Below are 17,074 nucleotides of genomic sequence, written 5' to 3' on the forward strand. Positions count from 1 at the left end.
CTGGTGGGAACCCGGCAGGAGTAGGATCAGATGTCTTTTCCTGACTTGCGCCGGTCGGGGGTGTCATAGTTGCCCATAAGGCGCTATGGCAGCCGCCCCTAGCCATGGCCTCACTGCTCCGGCATAGACTACCTTGGGACCATTTAGGCGACTACTCCATTATGGATAAGGATAGCGGCTGGAAGGGGGACCCAATAAACAAAAATGTTGAACTCAAAAACAAAAGAGACGGGTGCGGAGGGGTTACCAAATCCCTTCGCACGAGGTGGCATCCAGCGGTCTCCGCAGAAGAAGGCGGAGACGGATGCGGCGAAGTCTGGAGGTGGAAAAACGGCGAATCCGTCGGTGTCCACACCAGACATCTCGGTAGACGGTCCCTTGCTAGTCAAGGCCGTCGAAAGGTGTATGGACACGCGGCCAAGAGTGGCGGCGCTGTCTGAACAACTCGATGCCATAATCGAGTTCTTGGCGAACAGGCGAAACATCGCTGGCGACCTGAAGCAGAGCCTCCTCCTGCTTCGGAGCACCATTGATGAAGCCAGAAAGGAGCACGAAGAACTCGTAGCTCGGGTGAAGGCGGCCGAGAAAGCGGCCAGGACCGGGAGGGCGACTGCATCTAAAGAGGTGCAGACAGACGCCCCCTCGTCCGCGTCGGTCTGCTCCACGGGGCAGGTCGCTAAGCGAACGAGGCAGTCCCCGGGGGAAACGGCCCCCGGGAACACCAAGAAACGATTGGTCGTGCTACTCCCACGGGAACACACGCCAACTGGTTCAAGGTCCACCGCGGAAAAGGCACAGGTGGAGGCTACGGGCAACCCTTGGACTACCGTAGAGGGTAGGAAGCGTCGGGAAGGTGCGACGCGACATGATGGCGGAGCGGCCAGAGGACCAAAAAAGGTCAAAAAGGCGCGGAGTAGGGGTGATGCCCTCATACTAAAGACGGATGGGTCGAAGTACTCAGAAGTCTTGAAGAAGATGAGGGGGGAAACCCAGCTCAAGGATCTGGGGGCGGATGTGCGGAGTATCCGCCGATCTCGCACTGGCGAGATGATACTTGAGCTCCGGAAGGACGCCAAGAACAAGGGGGCTACCTACAAAACGGTAGCTGAAAAGGTCCTAGGGAAGGAGGTGCAAGTGCGGGCACTCACCTCAGAAGTGACTCTCCAGCTTAAAAACCTGGACGAAATCACTGAGGGGTGCGACATTGCACAAGCCCTAAAAGCGAAGTGCGGGGTGGAGGTGGCTAAGGAGTCAATCCGCCTCCGCAAAGGTCCGGCGGGGACCCAGATAGATACCTTCCGACTACCGTCGGCGGACGCTAACCTGGCCCTGAAAGAGGGCAAGTTGAAGGTCGGCTGGTCTGTATGTCCTCTGGGCATACTACAGCAACCAGACATTTGCTTCCGGTGCTTCGAGGGCGGACATAAGTCCTGGACCTGCAAGGGGCCCGATAGGAGCCAGCTGTGCAGGCGATGTGGAGGTGCAGGCCATAAAGCAAAGGACTGTGTGGAGTCTCCCAAGTGCATGGTATGTTCCGGGAAACGGGACGCCAAAGGTGCCCAGCCGGTAAGCCGGCTGCGAAACCACGGGCGTAAGGGTGACGCAACTGAACCTGAACCATTGCTTCGCGGCTCAGCAGCTGCTACACCAGGCAGCCACTGAGTCGTTGTCGGACATCGCCGTCATATCGGATCCCTACCGCATCCCTCCCGGAAACGGTAACTGGGTTGCGGATAAGTCCAGTTTGGCGGCCATATGTACGACGAGCAAGTTCCCGGTTCAGGAGGTTGTCTCAACCTCAGAAGAAGGGTACGTAGTTGCTAAGGTAAACGGAGTGTTCTACTGCAGTTGCTATGCTCCGCCACGTTGGTCTACCGAAAGGTTCACCCAGATGGTCGACCTCCTATCCATGGAGCTAACGGGCCTAACGCCGTTGGTGGTGGCGGGCGACTTCAACGCTTGGGCTGTTGAGTGGGGAAGTCGCTTCACGAACCAGAGGGGCCAGATCCTGTTGGGGGCTTGTGCAAAGCTCAACCTAGATCTGGCCAACGTTGGGAACAAAAGTACATTTAGCAGAAATGGTGCGGAGTCGATCATCGACGTGACGTTCTCCAGCCCAGGACTGATCAAGAACTGGAGGGTAGACGATGGCTACACTAATAGCGACCACCAGGCGGTCTGTTATAGTGTAGACAACAACGAGAGGCGGCAAGCGACGGGTAGAGCCAACACTCCGACCGTTCGCGGGTGGAAGACATCGCACTTTGATGCCGAGGTATTCGAAGAGGCAATGAGAAGGGAGCGCGAGGGGGGCAGTTGGCTCCGCACGACTGCTGACCAACTAGTTGCTATGCTATCGCGGGCGTGCGACGCCACCATGCCTAGGACTCGCCAACCTAGGAATGGAAAGCCACCGGTTTACTGGTGGACGGACGCGATAGCCGACCTTCGCAGTGCGTGCCTCCGTGCAAGACGGAGGATGCAGCGTGCGTGAAACGAAGAAGAGAGGACAGAGCGCCGCGCAGCATTCAGTTCGGCAAGATCGATGCTAAAGAGTGCGATAAAGGCCAGCAAGAGGGCCTGCTTCGATAGGCTATGTGCGAGTGCCAATACAAATCCGTGGGGTGACGCCTACAGGATCGTAATGGCCAAGACTAAAGGCGCGCTGGCGCCTGCAGAGCGATCACCAGCGATGCTGGAGCGTATCATCGAGGGACTCTTTCCACGCCACGAGCCAAGTCCTTGGCCTCCGGCAGTCGAGTCTCACGTCCGACTTTCCAGTATCTCAGACATAGACCAGAGATGGTCGGCCAACCTGCCGAGCATCCAATCCGTGAGCGACGAAAGCCGTGTCGAGGCAGGGGAGGAGGCAAGGGTTACGAATGAGGAACTCATCGTGATCGCCAAATCCCTAAAGGTGAGCAAGGCACCGGGACCGGATGGTATCCCTAACCTGGCGATCAGGCTGGCGATAAAAACGGCCCCCGGGCTGTTCAGGGCAGTCATGCAGAGGTGCCTGGATGACTGTCTCTTTCCGGACAGGTGGAAGCGGCAGAGACTGGTCTTATTGCCGAAGGCTGGGAAACCGCCAGGGGACCCATCGGCATATAGGCCTATCTGCCTGCTGGACACCGCGGGCAAGGTGCTTGAGAGGATCATCCTCAACAGACTGGTGAGGTACACGGAGGGTGTACACGGTCTGGCAAGTAACCAGTTCGGCTTCCGGAAGGGCAGGTCCACGCTGGACGCAATCTCTTCCGTCATCAAGACGGCGGAGGTAGCAATCCAGCGCAAGAGAAGGGGAATACGCTACTGCGCAATCGTCACGCTCGACGTGAAGAATGCGTTCAATAGTGCCAGTTGGGACTCCATAGCGCTCGCGCTCAGGAGCATCCATGTACCGGTGTCGCTGTACAAGATTCTGGAAAATTATTTCCAGAATCGAGTACTTGTTTACGACACGGAGGAGGGTCAGAAGTGCGTCCCAATTACCGCAGGAGTTCCGCAAGGTTCTATCCTGGGCCCGGTGTTGTGGAATGTCATGTATGACGGAGTGTTGAAACTCAAGTTCCCTGTAGGGGTTGTGATCGTCGGCTTTGCAGACGACATAACGCTGGAGGTTTACGGCGAGTCTATCGAGGAGGTCGAGTTGACGGCCGCGCACTGTATACGCAAGGTCGAGGACTGGATGCGCTCCAGGAAACTGGAGCTCGCGCATCATAAGACAGAGGTCACGGTTGTGAACAACCGTAAATCGGAGCAACAGGCGGTGGTCAGAGTCGGAGACTGCACCATCACCTCGAAGCGATCCCTGAAGCTCTTGGGGGTTATGGTGGACGACAAGCTCACGTTCGGAGTCACGTCGACTATGCCTGTAAGAGGGCCTCATCGGCTATTGCAGCACTATCTCGTATGATGTCCAATAGCTCAGCGGTTTATGGCAGCAAGCGAAGACTTCTTGCCAGCGTGGTTTCGTCCATACTTAGGTATGGTGGGCCAGTGTGGTCCAGAGCGCTAGGTACTAACAGTTACCGTGGTAAACTGGAAAGTACCTACAGGCTCATGTGCCTGAGAGTTGCGAGTGCGTATCGTACGGTGTCATACGATGCAATCTGTGTCTTGTCCGGCATGATGCCTATCAGCATCGCCATCAAGGAGGACAGAGAGTGTTTCGACCAACGTGACACAAGGGGCATACGAGGTACCAGAAGGTCATTCTCGATGCTCCGCTGGCAGCGGGAATGGTCCAACTCCACAAAGGGCAGATGGACGCACCGACTCATACCGGAGATATCCGGCTGGGTCGGGAGACGACATGGTGAAGTGAACTTCCACCTGACACAAATCCTGTCAGGCCATGGTTGTTTCAGGCAATATCTGCACAGGTTCGGACACGCGGTGTCCCCCATGTGTCCCGAGTGCGTGGAGGAGGAGGAGACTGCTGAGCATGTCTTCTTCGTATGCCCCCGTTTCGCAAGAGCGAGGAGCAACATGATGGCTGTGAGCGGGCCTGGCACTACTCCGGACAATCTAGTCCGGAGGATGTGCGACGACTCGGACATCTGGAACGCGGTCTGTGCGGCCGCCTCTCAGATTGTTCTGGAGCTGCAACGTGTGTGGCGGGTCAACCACCAACACGCCAGTGGTAGCTAATTACCAGTCTCCAGGTAGTTAGCTAGGAGGTTATAAGAGTAAAGAGGGTGCATCACGCACAAAAGCCACTCCCCGACGTAATACTTAACCGTCGTTCCGGGAAGACCAGGGCTGGAGACTGGAGGGGTTTTAGTGGGTCGGGACAGGGATCAGTAGGTGTCTGGGCGAGTGTAACTACCCCAGCATCTCTCCCCTAGTCTCATCCCCACACCCTGAGTTCTCTTCTCAGGTGTCTGTTTGCAGATTTCCCCGCCACCTTTAAAAAAAAAAAAAAAAAAAAAAAAAAAAAAAAAAAAAACACGGAGTTCACGCAAACCGAGGCTTTACGGTTAGTGAGGTATGAGTGTAGCCATCCGGTGACGTGCTCTGGAAACCCCATACGTTTGATTTTTTCGATGGCATAATCGTGTGGCACAACATCAAAAGCCTTAGAGAAATCGACGTAGACAGCATCGACTTGTTTTCTGTTCTCAATTTCTGGAAATAGTGCGTTTGTATAACACATCAGGTTGGAGGTTGTGGACCTTTGTTGCACAAACCCGTGTTGGTATTCTGATATAAGCGGTCGCGCAACTCTGTATAGCACGACATGAACTAGCGACTCGAATATCTTTGCAAGTGAGCATAGAGTCGATATGCCACGATAATTGTTGACGTGGTGAATATGGCCTGTTTTCAGAATCGGTATGATTCGTGCGGTTTTCCAGACCGTTGGGAAGATCTTCGATGAGAGCAATAAGTTGGAGAGGCATGAAACAGGCAGAGCCAGTGATGCTGCGCAATTTTTGAGAAGTAGTGGCGGAAGCCCGTCCACTCCTGCGCCTTTTGTGGTGTCGACATTTTCCAGTGCTTTTCGAACCTCTCCAATCGAAAACCGTATTTCTGGTAGACTTATGTCATACGAATTTATACTCTGGAAGCATTCAGGACGTATCACAGGGGACGTTGTACTATAGACACTTTGGAAGAAGTCGGAAAATAATTCAGCAGCTTCATCAGCCGTATTTGAGGTTTTACTCGCATGTTGTAAACTTGACGGTATCTTAGGCCAGCCTTCAGTGACTTTACATATTTCCAGAAAGAGGCCGGATTTTGCCTTAGGTTTTGTTGTACATTTTGCAAATACGCCCTGTGAGTATCAGCAAGAAGATTCTTGTACGTAGCTTCCATATTCCGAAGCACACTGCGGTTTTCTGGGGTTTTCGACTTGAAAAAGCTTTTTCTCATTTTCCGAAGCATGTTCCTGGAGTGGCGAAGCTCGGGAGTCCACCATGACCTGCGAGTTGATGCATGGGGCGCACGACGTACAAGCGGAACATGTGTGTTGATTACCTCAGACAGTTTACCATAGAAAGTAGACATGCCAAAATCGACGGATTCGTTAACCAGATGCTGTTGCCAGTCGATAAAGGCAAGAGCATTATTCAGTACATCAAAATCGCACCGCCTGAAATTTAGCTCCATTTCGGTTAATCTGTCCGAAGCATTTAACACATCGCAGCGAACATCAAGTAATACAACGAATGGTCTGTGATGACAATCAACTGTTAGAAGCGGGTGTGAGGGCTCGTCTACTTCGACTTCATCCGGCATGTTACTGAAGAGCAAGTCCAGGCAACGCCCATACAAATTTGTGAGATTGTTCAATTGCACTAAACCACAGGCGAGTAGTGTTTCAGTAAGTGCTATCTCTTGTTCAGACGATGCATTACTGGGCAAATAACCGTTCAGATCCGCGTCACATTGCCATCTTAGGTGTGGGAGGTTGTAGTCCCCTAGCACCATTATAACGTCAGTATTGTCGACCTGATCAGACATTGCCCCGATTGTTGCAGAGTGAGCAGCGTACACATCAGCACTGGAATTTGGCCGTAAGTATATACAGCAGATGTAAAGTGAGCGACTTGGAAGATGGACCCTAACAGCAACCTGCTCGAGATGGCTACTGTTCGGCAGTGAGATCAAAGTGCTTGTGATGTTATTTTTGATTGCAATAAGCACGCCACCACCCCGCGATAGTTCACTAGTAAGCGCACTGCGGTCACATCTAAATAAGGAGTAGTCGGATGACAACTCCGAATCAATGATGTCAGGTCGAAGCCAGGTTTCAGTGAAGACTAAAACATCGTAGTCACAACTGGAAAGCAATAGTCTCAGCTCGTTTGTTTTGGTACGTAAACCTCGCACGTTCTGGTAGTACACAGTCAGATAATTTTTTACGGTGGTACTCTGTGATCTGGAAGCGTGATGCGGATTAGTTGTGCATACGGAAGAAACGGAAGTGTACTTGCCGTGACTAACATTTTGGAAGCCCCGTTCCCCGCTGCCACACGCAGTTATATACCCTTATCATTAGTGATAAACATCTATACAATGATTATCTGGTCTCTATGGACAGTGGATAATCGCGAATTAGCGGAAGCCGCAAATTTCGCGAAATTTACAAAAATCTGCAAAATGCCGCAAAAATGATGAAAAACTGCAGTTTTCTATGCCAATCATGAAATATTTTGATTTGAAATCCGCGAAATTCATGAAATTAGCCCGTTTTTGACGTTACATATCAAAATAAATAACAGTCATTCCCACTTACACGCTCAAACCCGCCATTCTCCGAACAAATGTACAGAAACCATAAATCGTAAGTACTTTACGAATTAATTTCTTTTGTTTGCCTTACGACAACAATTTTATGTAGGTAGGGGGCCGTTTCTAAATTAAGTGGTCATATAGAGGCAGGGTTACCATTTGGTCGGGGTTAAAAATCAGGACAACTTTTTTCGGTACAAATTTGATATGAGGTGTTTTCTTTTTTTAAGGTATCAATAAATAAAACACGTAATTTGAGATTTATGCTTCAAAATACGCAACTCATTTATTTATTTGAAGTATTTCTCGAACGAAACAATTTTGCTTTGATTCATGAAACCCCTCTGATGAAACCGATTCTGACGATTCATCAGCGGGAACATCTTATGCCAATCCTGGGGAGTCTAGGAAGAGGAAAAATGTTTCTTCTCCTAAACTTCCCCGTAAAGGTCCTAAGATTTCCCAAAGTGTAATGAAAAGTACGAACAAACCAAACAGTGCTGCGGAAAAACCGAAGCAAACTCCTCCTGGGCTTGCAAATTTAAAGTCCCAGAAGGAGTTCTTAGCACTGCCAGGAACATCTAAAACCCCAGTTGTTCCTTTTGCACATCCAGTTGATGAAACAAACTCTGGATTAGTGAAATTTTCTGACATTGTGGACTGGATTTTTGAAAATTTCAATGTACCCGATCCAATTAAAATTTTTCTTACAGCATTCCTCCCAACAGTTAGATCATTTTTGAAGAAGTTGACTGCCCAATGGCCCCTCCTTGCAGCGATTGTATCCTTCGATGCCTAATTCAACTGCGTTTATGAAGGATTCTATCTCTGTCTTACAGTGGAATTGTAGAAGTATTTTACCAAAAATTGATTCGTTTAAAGTTTTGATAAATAAAAACAAATGCGATGCATTTTCCTTTTGTGAAACTTGGCTTACTTCAAATATTGATCTCAACTTCCATGATTTTAATATTATTCGCCTTGATCGAGACACCCCATATGGAGGAGTACTTTTAGGGATTAAAAAGTGCTATTCTTTCTATCGTATTAACCTCCCCTCGATTCCAGGCATCGAAGTTGTCGCATGTCAAATGACAATACAAGGTAAAGAGCTTTGTATTGCCTCAATATATATTCCTCCCAGAGCACAGGTTGGGCAACGGCTGCTCTTTGATTTAATAGAACTTCTTCCCTCGCCACGTTTGATTTTGGGAGACTTCAACTCTCATGGCGTGGCTTGGGGTTCCCCTTACAATGATAACCGCTCCTCTTTAATCTATAACCTTTGCGATGACTTCGACATGACTATTTTAAACAACGGTGAAATGACACGTATCCCGAAACCTCCAGCGCGCCCAAGCGCTTTGGATCTATCCTTATGTTCGACGTCGCTACGGTTGGATTGCACATGGAAGGTAATCCTCGATCCTCACGGTAGCGACCATTTGCCTATTCTTATTTCAATTAATAACGGGTCAACTCGCATGCGACCAATTGACATTCCGTATGACCTCACACGGAATGTCGATTGGAAGTTATACGAGGAAATGATTTCAAAAGCGGTCGAGTCGATTCAACATCATCCACCACTTGAAGAATACAATCTCTTCGCGGGCTTGATTCTCGACGCCGCGTTGCAAGCCCAAACGAAGAAATATCCCGGCGTAACGATCAAAGAACGGCCTCCCACTCCGTGGTGGGACCAAGAGTGCTCCGATGTCTACACGCAAAGATCCGACGCGTTTTTGGCCTATAAGAAGAAAGGTATACCTGGCGACTATATACGGTATTCGGAGCTTAATACCAAGCTTAAAAGCTTGGCTAAAGCAAAGAAACGCGGATATTGGCGTCGGTTCGTAAACGAGACGTCGAGGGAGACATCGATGAGCACTCTTTGGAACACAGCCCGAAGAATGCGGAATCGCGTAACGGTCAACGAAAGCGAGGAGTCTTCAAGTCGGTGGATATTTGATTTTGCCAGGAAAGTATGTCCGGACTCTGTTCCTGAGCAAAACATTGTTCGCGATGCGTCTCCGGGCCACGACGCGATAGAATCACCTTTTACGATGGCAGAATTTTCAGTTGCCCTCCTGTCCTGTAACAATAACGCGCCTGGGTTAGATAGAATCAAATTCAACTTGTTGAAGAATCTACCCGGCAATGCCAAGAGGCGCTTGTTGAACTTGTTCAATAAGTTCCTGGAGCAAAACATTGTACCGCAGGATTGGAGGCAAGTGAAGGTGATCGCCATCCAAAAACCAGGGAAACCAGCTTCTGATAACAACTCTTATAGGCCGATTGCAATGCTATCCTGTATCCGGAAATTGATGGAAAAAATGATACTCCGTCGTTTAGACCATTGGGTCGAATCAAATGGTCTACTATCAGATACTCAATTTGGCTTCCGCCGTGCCAAAGGGACGAATGATTGTCTTGCGTTGCTTTCAACAGATATTCAGCTGGCGTATGCTCGCAAAGAACAAATGGCGTCTGCGTTCTTGGACATTAAGGGGGCTTTTGATTCCGTTTCTATTGACATTCTTTCGGGTAAACTTCACCGACAAGGATTTTCTCCAATTTTGAACAATTTTTTGCACAATTTGTTGTCCGAAAAGCACATGCATTTTACGCACGGCGATTTGGCAACTTTTCGCATTAGCTACATGGGTCTTCCCCAGGGCTCAAGTTTAAGCCCCCTTCTTTACAACTTTTATGTAAATGACATCGACGAATGTCTGGCAAATTCATGCACGATAAGACAACTTGCAGACGACAGTGTAATCTCTGTTACAAGAGCCAAAGCTGCCGATTTGCAAGGACCATTGCAAGATACCTTGGACAATTTGTCTGCTTGGGCTTTACAGCTAGGTATCGAATTCTCTCCGGAGAAGACTGAGATAGTAGTTTTTTCTAGGAAGCATGAACCTGCTCAGCTTCAAACACAATTAATGGGTAAAACGATTTCTCAGGTTTTGGTACACAAATATCTTGGTGTCTGGTTCGACTCTAAAGGCACCTGGGGGTGTCACGTGAGGTATCTGATGAAAAAATGTCAACAAAGAGTGAATTTTCTTCGTACAATAACCGGACAATGGTGGGGAGCCCACCCAGGAGACCTTATAAGGCTTTACCAAACAACGATACTGTCTGTTATTGAGTACGGGTGTTTCTGCTTCCGCTCCGCAGCAAACACACATTTAATCAAACTGGAGCGAATACAATATCGTTGTTTGCGTATCGCCTTGGGTTGCATGCAATCGACCCATACGATGAGTTTGGAGATCTTAGCTGGAGTACTACCATTGAAAAACCGCTTCTGGAGCCTGTCTTCTCGTATTCTAATCAAATGTGAGGTCTTGAACCGTCCCGTGATTGAAAATTTTGAAAGGTTAATCGAACTTAATTCTCAAACCCGTTTTATGACATTGTATTTCAATCACATGTCCCAAAATATTAACCCTTCTTCGAATATTCCAAATCGTGTCGACTTATCAAATACTTCTGATTCTACTGTGTTTTTCGATACATCCATGATAGAAGAAACTCGTGGAATCCCGGATCATTTACGCGTGCAGCAGATCCCTAAAATTTTTTTCGTATCAGATTACCTTAGCGTGGGTCCCTTCTCACTGCTCGATACCGGGTGATGAGAAAGCGGACTCTTTGGCTAAGGTGGGCGCAACAAACGGTGATATTTATGAAAGACCAATTGCCTTTTATGAATTTTTTGCATTTGTACGTCAGAATACGATCATCAGTTGGCAAAATTCTTGGACCAAGGGGGAACTGGGAAGGTGGTTACATTCCATAATCCCCAAGGTATCGACGAACCCGTGGTTCAAGGGGTTGGATGTAGGTCGGGATTTCATTTGCGTGATGTCCCGGCTTATGTCCAATCACTATAGATTTGACGCGCATCTCCGTCGTGTTGGGCTCGGGGAGAGTGGTATCTGTGCCTGTGGTGAAGGTTATCACGACATAGAGCACGTTGTTTGGTCATGCCCTGTACACCGTGCCGCCAGGTCTAGATTAATAGCTTCCCTGCAGGCCGAAGGTAGGCAGCCGGCTGTTCCTGTTCGTGATGTCTTGGCGAGCCGTGACCTATCCTACATGTCCCTTATATACGTTTTCCTGAAATCCATCCACGCCCCAGTTTAGTCCTATCCCCTTCCGCCTACATCCAACCAAACGACAAGAACACGTTAAGACCCCGGATCCGGAAACAGCAATCAGACCCGCACGATACTCTCAAGGCCCGATGGAAACAGCCCAATATGCCAGTCCGTAATATCTTGGCCCAGCAGCGGAACAAATTTAATATGCTGCTTACCCATGGCAATGAAAACCATCAAACAGCAAACCTGTGCTTTCAATGCAAAATATTCTAGCTTTAAGTTAGATTTAGTTTCAGCTCGTAGTCGGCAGCGAGGATAAAAAATTTGCTTTTAGTTATTAAGATACTTTAGAAAGTAAGCTACCAGATATAATTGGCGCCGTTAAACATTGAATTGTATTTGTGCCGTGTCAAATAAACTATAGATGAAGAAAAAAAAAAAGTTAACCAGCATGATATTTTAACATATATTTGTACATAATCTAAACATTGGCTGAAATTTGTAAGTTTTAAAAATTTTGGCCCGACAGCTGTAGTGGATTGTGAAATTTGGCCCGCGTGTCAAAAAGGTTGGACATGCCTGTCCTAGACCTCCTTCCCCCCCGCGGAAATTACCTCTAGGTTTGTTCGTTTTCCTAGGGTGATGCAAAATCCACTAGTATCTATTAAACGAGCAGAGGGAATCCAGTTACAATTCCGGAGCCTGTTAAGTATACGTTTGCATTGGCGTGCACACCGAAAACGGTAGCGCCTTTGTAATCATGGCAACATGAATCCTTTCCTTCGAGAAGCCAACAAGAGATATCGGAAGAGTTTTCTGTTCTGTTCAACAGTCATACTAGCCATGGAAGTCTTTCATAGAGAGATATGGTTGGACAGGCTGGTAGAGCATGGTATTAAATTGCTGTGTCGATATTCTCTTCTTGGACCTTGAAAATCGAAGACTGGGACACGCAAACTCTCAACAGCTTGTACCGAATCCGCGGCAGGTCTCCAAGGTTTAGAGTCTCTAGTCGATAGATCAATGTAGGTAAGGGAAGTCGGCAAATTAGATCCGTAACTTCGGGATAAGGATTGGCCCTGAAGATTGGGATGACTAGGGCTACGGGGCTGCCGGGTCGCGGGTCTGCGCGTCCTCCCGCTTCGCGCGGGTGTCGCTTCTTGGACCTGCCGGCGCTTCTGCGTCAACACACTCTAGGGCATCCGGTTATATGGTGGTGTGGCCGCCCGTTTGTCCGCTCGTCGGGCACGCGTGCGCTCGCTCGCTCGCCGCACCCGGGTTCATACGCTTTCCGGCTTGGGCCGCAGTCATCGATAAACAGTCAATTCAGAACTGGCACGGCTGAGGGAATCCGACTGTCTAATTAAAATAAAGCATTGTGGTGTTGACACTGTGATTTCTGCCCAGTGCTCTGAATGTCAACGTGCAGAAATTCAAGCAAGTGTGGGCAAACGACGGAAATAACTATGACTCTCTTAAGGTAACCAAATGCCAAATGTTCGTTTTCATAGGTGTAATCCCCTAGTTTAGTTTGAACGAGCATACATCTTGGACAATCGAGCCGGCCGTAGACCGCGAGTGCTTTTTGAAAACGACAGAAATGAACTTTGTGAATTTTCAGCTTTTCGTGATTCAGCCTTTCGTGTTTTTCAGTCTTGTGTAGCTTTCAGCCTTTCGAGTTTCAACCTTCCGTAGTAAACCCGTTTTTCCATAACATCGACTTCCGGTAGGTTTAAAATTTTTCGGCTCCTGAATAAAACCAAAAAAATCTAGTTCTGGAAAATCGATCACTTTGCTCCACCCTACTAGCGCAGGTGAAACAGTAAATGTTATAACTTACTTATCAACGCACGTTTTGAACCGGAGTTTTGTTGTTTCGTGCGAACAAAAAAATCGTGCATTTGAAGAAAACGTTTGTACTGCGGTTTTCGCGAAAATAGTTTTTACGGGAAAATATTTTTCGGGAAAGTGGTACATTCGGTAAAATATTTTTCGAGGTAATGGTGCATCCGAGGAAAAAAATTTCGGGGAATTGGTACATTCGGGAAAAAACATTCGGGGAAATGATCTTCGGGGTATCGGTACATTCGGGGAAACAGGTTTCGGGATAATGGTTTTCGGGGAATTGTTATACAATCAGAATCAGCGATTCCCTTTCTGGTTTTTATTTTGCGTTCGAACATAATACATACCAAAAAACCCCATATATTTGATTTTAGCTTCATACCTGTACCGATGCTTGCACAAGGGTACATTTCGTTACCGTAGACAATTCAAAAGCCGCTGTTATTTAATTTATTTGATCAAGGTGGGAAGTTCTGAATACATTTCTTCGTTCTGGTGGGCACGAACACACAAACAAATGAATAAAACGCAAAGTCTAGAATTTGCATGCAATTTAATATTTTCTTGGCTTTATATGCATCGATAGAATAATTTGGTTCTATTATAATAACTGCTGTACCTACCAGTAAAGAGAGTGAATACAGTAGAATGTATATTACTATGTTTAAGGGCTACATTTATCGAAGCTCTTAGAATGTATCCGAATGTAAACTTACAATCACACAAACAAAGCAGTAATTATGCGCGATAACGAATGAAAATAGCTCAACTATCAATGCAGTCTTGATCCTATCTGAAAAGGAATCAGTAAAATGAGATCCTATGCCAAAGAAATCATCATATAAGTGTTTGAAAAATTTAAGCATACAAACTTTCATCGTTATACATCACAAAATAATAACACATATTTTTAAACACAAAACATTTTCTGAACACAGCTTCATGTGCACACTAATAAAATATAGTACATTTAACAAACCACGAAATACGCCGGCATAATCATGTCTATTGACCTCTACCGCGGTGCTCGCAGGCTGATGATGATATTTGATACCTAACTTCGAGTAATTATATTTATTGTTTAGGTTAACTTATTTAGCCACCAATATTAAATCGGCATGTATGGAAACTAGGCAAGTCTTACAAATATTATAGGAAATATCGCAATAAAATACCGTTGGTTAATGTGTGCTATTACATAGCAGCTGGTCTGATTTAATAGAGTAACTAGCTGTGATTTCGTATGCGAATACTACCAAAAATTCGATATTCTTGTCATTTAACGGTAGAACTTAACCTCTGCTTCGACACAATCCTTCAGTAGTTCATCCAATTCATGATTTGGTTCCTCAGAATGATCGCTTATAAAACGATTAACTTCATCGACGCATTCACTTTCGAGTGACTGCAGCAAACCACCGACCACCTCCCACTTTCGGTTACTGTGTAATTTATGTAAGAGGGTTTGTTTTTCCCCAGCATTTGCTGGAAGTTTGGTAAGCGGAGAGATTTTGGCTCCAGAAGTAAAAATGAACGGTTTGAAAACGGATTCCGCTGGGTTTGGAGTAGCCGTGAACCAATGGCTAGATAAACCTCTTTTGGATAACACCGATACGTGGCTAGAGAGCGATTTTGTTTGTAATCCCGCTGCACGAAGAGTTTCAAACATTTGACATATTCCAAATGGTTTCTCATTAACTGGTTCCTCGGTTGGCCATAATCTAACCGAATCATATCCGAACAAAGAACTGAAATTCAACTCTCCACTGCCATCCCAAATACCAGCTGTTTGAAGTTTAGAAGCTAAACAGTCCGAGCTTCGATCAATTTGCTTACCAACCACTAGTCCGGGTTTGAGCGCTATGTTGTTTAAAAGTAGCTTTTGAGCAGCCCACAAACATCCTACAATGTCCAATAACCATGTTTCATCGCAGTCGCATATTACAAAGGATGCTTTGGCAGATTCTTTGGTCTCTCCGGATGGTCCAGCACTAGCGTTTAGCTCAACTATTCTATCGACGGCTTCAGATGCAGTGGCTCCTCGTTCCAAACCCAATCTGCAAAATAATAGACACCGTCAGTGCTTGGAATGAACAAATAGGATGAATCTAAAACAGTGTACTTTCAGTTTTCGACATAAAAAGGTCGTATTTTTGCTATTGTTGCTTTTACATGAACCACTGCCTTAAAGGTGGTCAGAGCCAATCGTTATATGTGGAGTATGGATCTAACATTTTCAAGCACGAAGTGCGTCAAGCACGATACGCGTCAAGCGCGATCTTACGACATTGGAAAACTAAAAGTAACTAACCGTTGAACTGTTGAACAATGCACAGGGATGGAAAGTAACTTAACAGTTTATTAGTCCAACCTGCCTAAACCCAGGTATATCAGTGTGAATTCCCGCTTTCAATCGTATTAAACTACGCATCTCCACGAGAGTGTGCCGCCTCTGCAACACTGCAAACGAAACGACAGTTCACTTACTTCAGTATAGAGTCCTTGCTTTTACAAAATATCAGTTCTTTGGACAGTATGTTTTAACTTCCCACCAGGTATGGAAATCTAATCTCAAAAAGTTCTCTTTGACTATGCTGTGCCAAAATGGGACTCAATATTACAACCCAACTTCATCAACGAGGTAATCTTAGTGACTCTGTTGAACCAAAGGCCCTAGTTGGTGATCGAAAAAATAACAAGAACTGTATCAATGTTGGTTAATTCAATTCCTCAACTAGAATAATGGTTGCGAGTTGAATAAAACAATATAGAAAACGATCTGTTTAGCTGGCAATATACATTATTAGCAATATTTTTAAACGGTAGAATACCTTATGACTATCAAATTATTATCAATTTCAATACACTGAAACAATCTTACCTAACAAGATCAGTAGCGTTTAGTTTGCCATCAACAGGATGTCCTTCACTGAACGTTAATCCTATAATAACACCTTTTTCATTAGAACCGCTTTCAGCACCCCAAACTCCAGCTGGTTGATTTAAAATCATAGAATACGAGGCTGCGCCATCAATTTCTACCGAATTACACTGTAAATATTTTGCATAAGGGAGAGAAAACAGAAATACAATATTGATGATAATGTCACGCATTTGATGTTCTTACAATAACTTTTCCGCTAGCTTCAGCAGATGCCGGGCAGTAGCAAACTTCAGTCACGTCATCCAATACGTCTGATGCCGGTCGCATTCCGTTCCGGCCAAAAATAACCATCTGGTCTGATTCGGTTGCTGGAATTAACACTATAAACACTTCACCGCAGATTCCAGACATTTTTAGGCTTTAACCTTTCTGGGCTCAGTATTTGCTTTCCGCTTACTCACTGTAGAGAAATCGATAATGAAGAGAAAGTTGACCGAGTTTTTCTATAAAAAAGAAAATTTGGTTAAACCCATTTAAAAACACAACAAAGAAATTATCTACCAATATTCTAGAAGTTAGTGAAACAGTACCAATATTTCTAAGGAACAGTGCAGACACAAAAACAAAAGTTATTTCACTTTTTTATACACTAGTAAAACTATCGTCCTGTCTGACGATGCCCTCTTTGCGGAGATCATGAAGTGGTTTTGTGCGGTGTAAATTAACGAAGGTGCGGAGCAAGATACTTTTTGGACCGGGTTGGCAGTAATTTTAGCAGAGCTGCAAATTGCAACTACATCGTACACATTTCTATACATGCAATGGATGTTTTCCATCTCTAATGTATTTTATGTAAATTATATTATAGGTAAAATAGCAAATTTAGCATCATCATGCAGCAAATGGTGCTGTTCCCCTCCAATTCCAATGTTATGAAGTACACAAAATTTTGGTGCTTTACAACGAAAAAGTTTTATTATATGGTTTG

The 17,074-nt window shown here is 46.2% G+C and overlaps 1 protein-coding gene across 2 annotated transcripts; it reads right to left on the reverse strand.

Annotated features, from left to right (window-relative positions):
• Window positions 1–13,738: 13,738 nt before the first annotated feature.
• LOC129727591 (secernin-1) lies at window positions 13,739–16,798 on the reverse strand. Of its 2 annotated transcripts, none has more exons than XM_055685566.1 (4): window positions 16,648–16,798; window positions 16,330–16,589; window positions 16,084–16,253; window positions 13,739–15,259 (listed from the first exon to the last, which is right to left on the reverse strand). In XM_055685566.1, the coding sequence occupies exons 2-4, from the start codon at window positions 16,495–16,497 to the stop codon at window positions 14,482–14,484; spliced, it is 1,116 nt and encodes a 371-aa protein (XP_055541541.1). In that variant the 5' UTR covers window positions 16,498–16,589; window positions 16,648–16,798; the 3' UTR covers window positions 13,739–14,481. The 2 variants fall into 2 exon arrangements, with proteins under 2 accessions (XP_055541541.1, XP_055541542.1); XM_055685567.1 differs by having other exon boundaries at window positions 16,677–16,790.
• Between the last annotated feature and the right edge of the window lie 276 nt (window positions 16,799–17,074).

The sequence above is a fragment of the Wyeomyia smithii genome, chromosome 3 (genome assembly GCF_029784165.1).
Source record: "Wyeomyia smithii strain HCP4-BCI-WySm-NY-G18 chromosome 3, ASM2978416v1, whole genome shotgun sequence".
NCBI classification, from domain to species: Eukaryota; Metazoa; Arthropoda; class Insecta; order Diptera; family Culicidae; genus Wyeomyia; species Wyeomyia smithii.

Bases quoted from the DNA above. Each gene is read 5' to 3' on its own strand.
- LOC129727591 (XM_055685566.1), bottom strand. From the start codon at position 16,497: ATGTCTGGAATCTGCGGTGAAGTGTTTATAGTGTTAATTCCAGCAACC. The intron at 16,254-16,329 runs GTAAGAACATCA...AAATATTTACAG, and splicing joins AAGCTAGCGGAAAAGTTATT to TGTAATTCGGTAGAAATTGA. The intron at 15,260-16,083 runs GTAAGATTGTTT...ATTATTTTGCAG, and splicing joins AACGCTACTGATCTTGTTAG to ATTGGGTTTGGAACGAGGAG.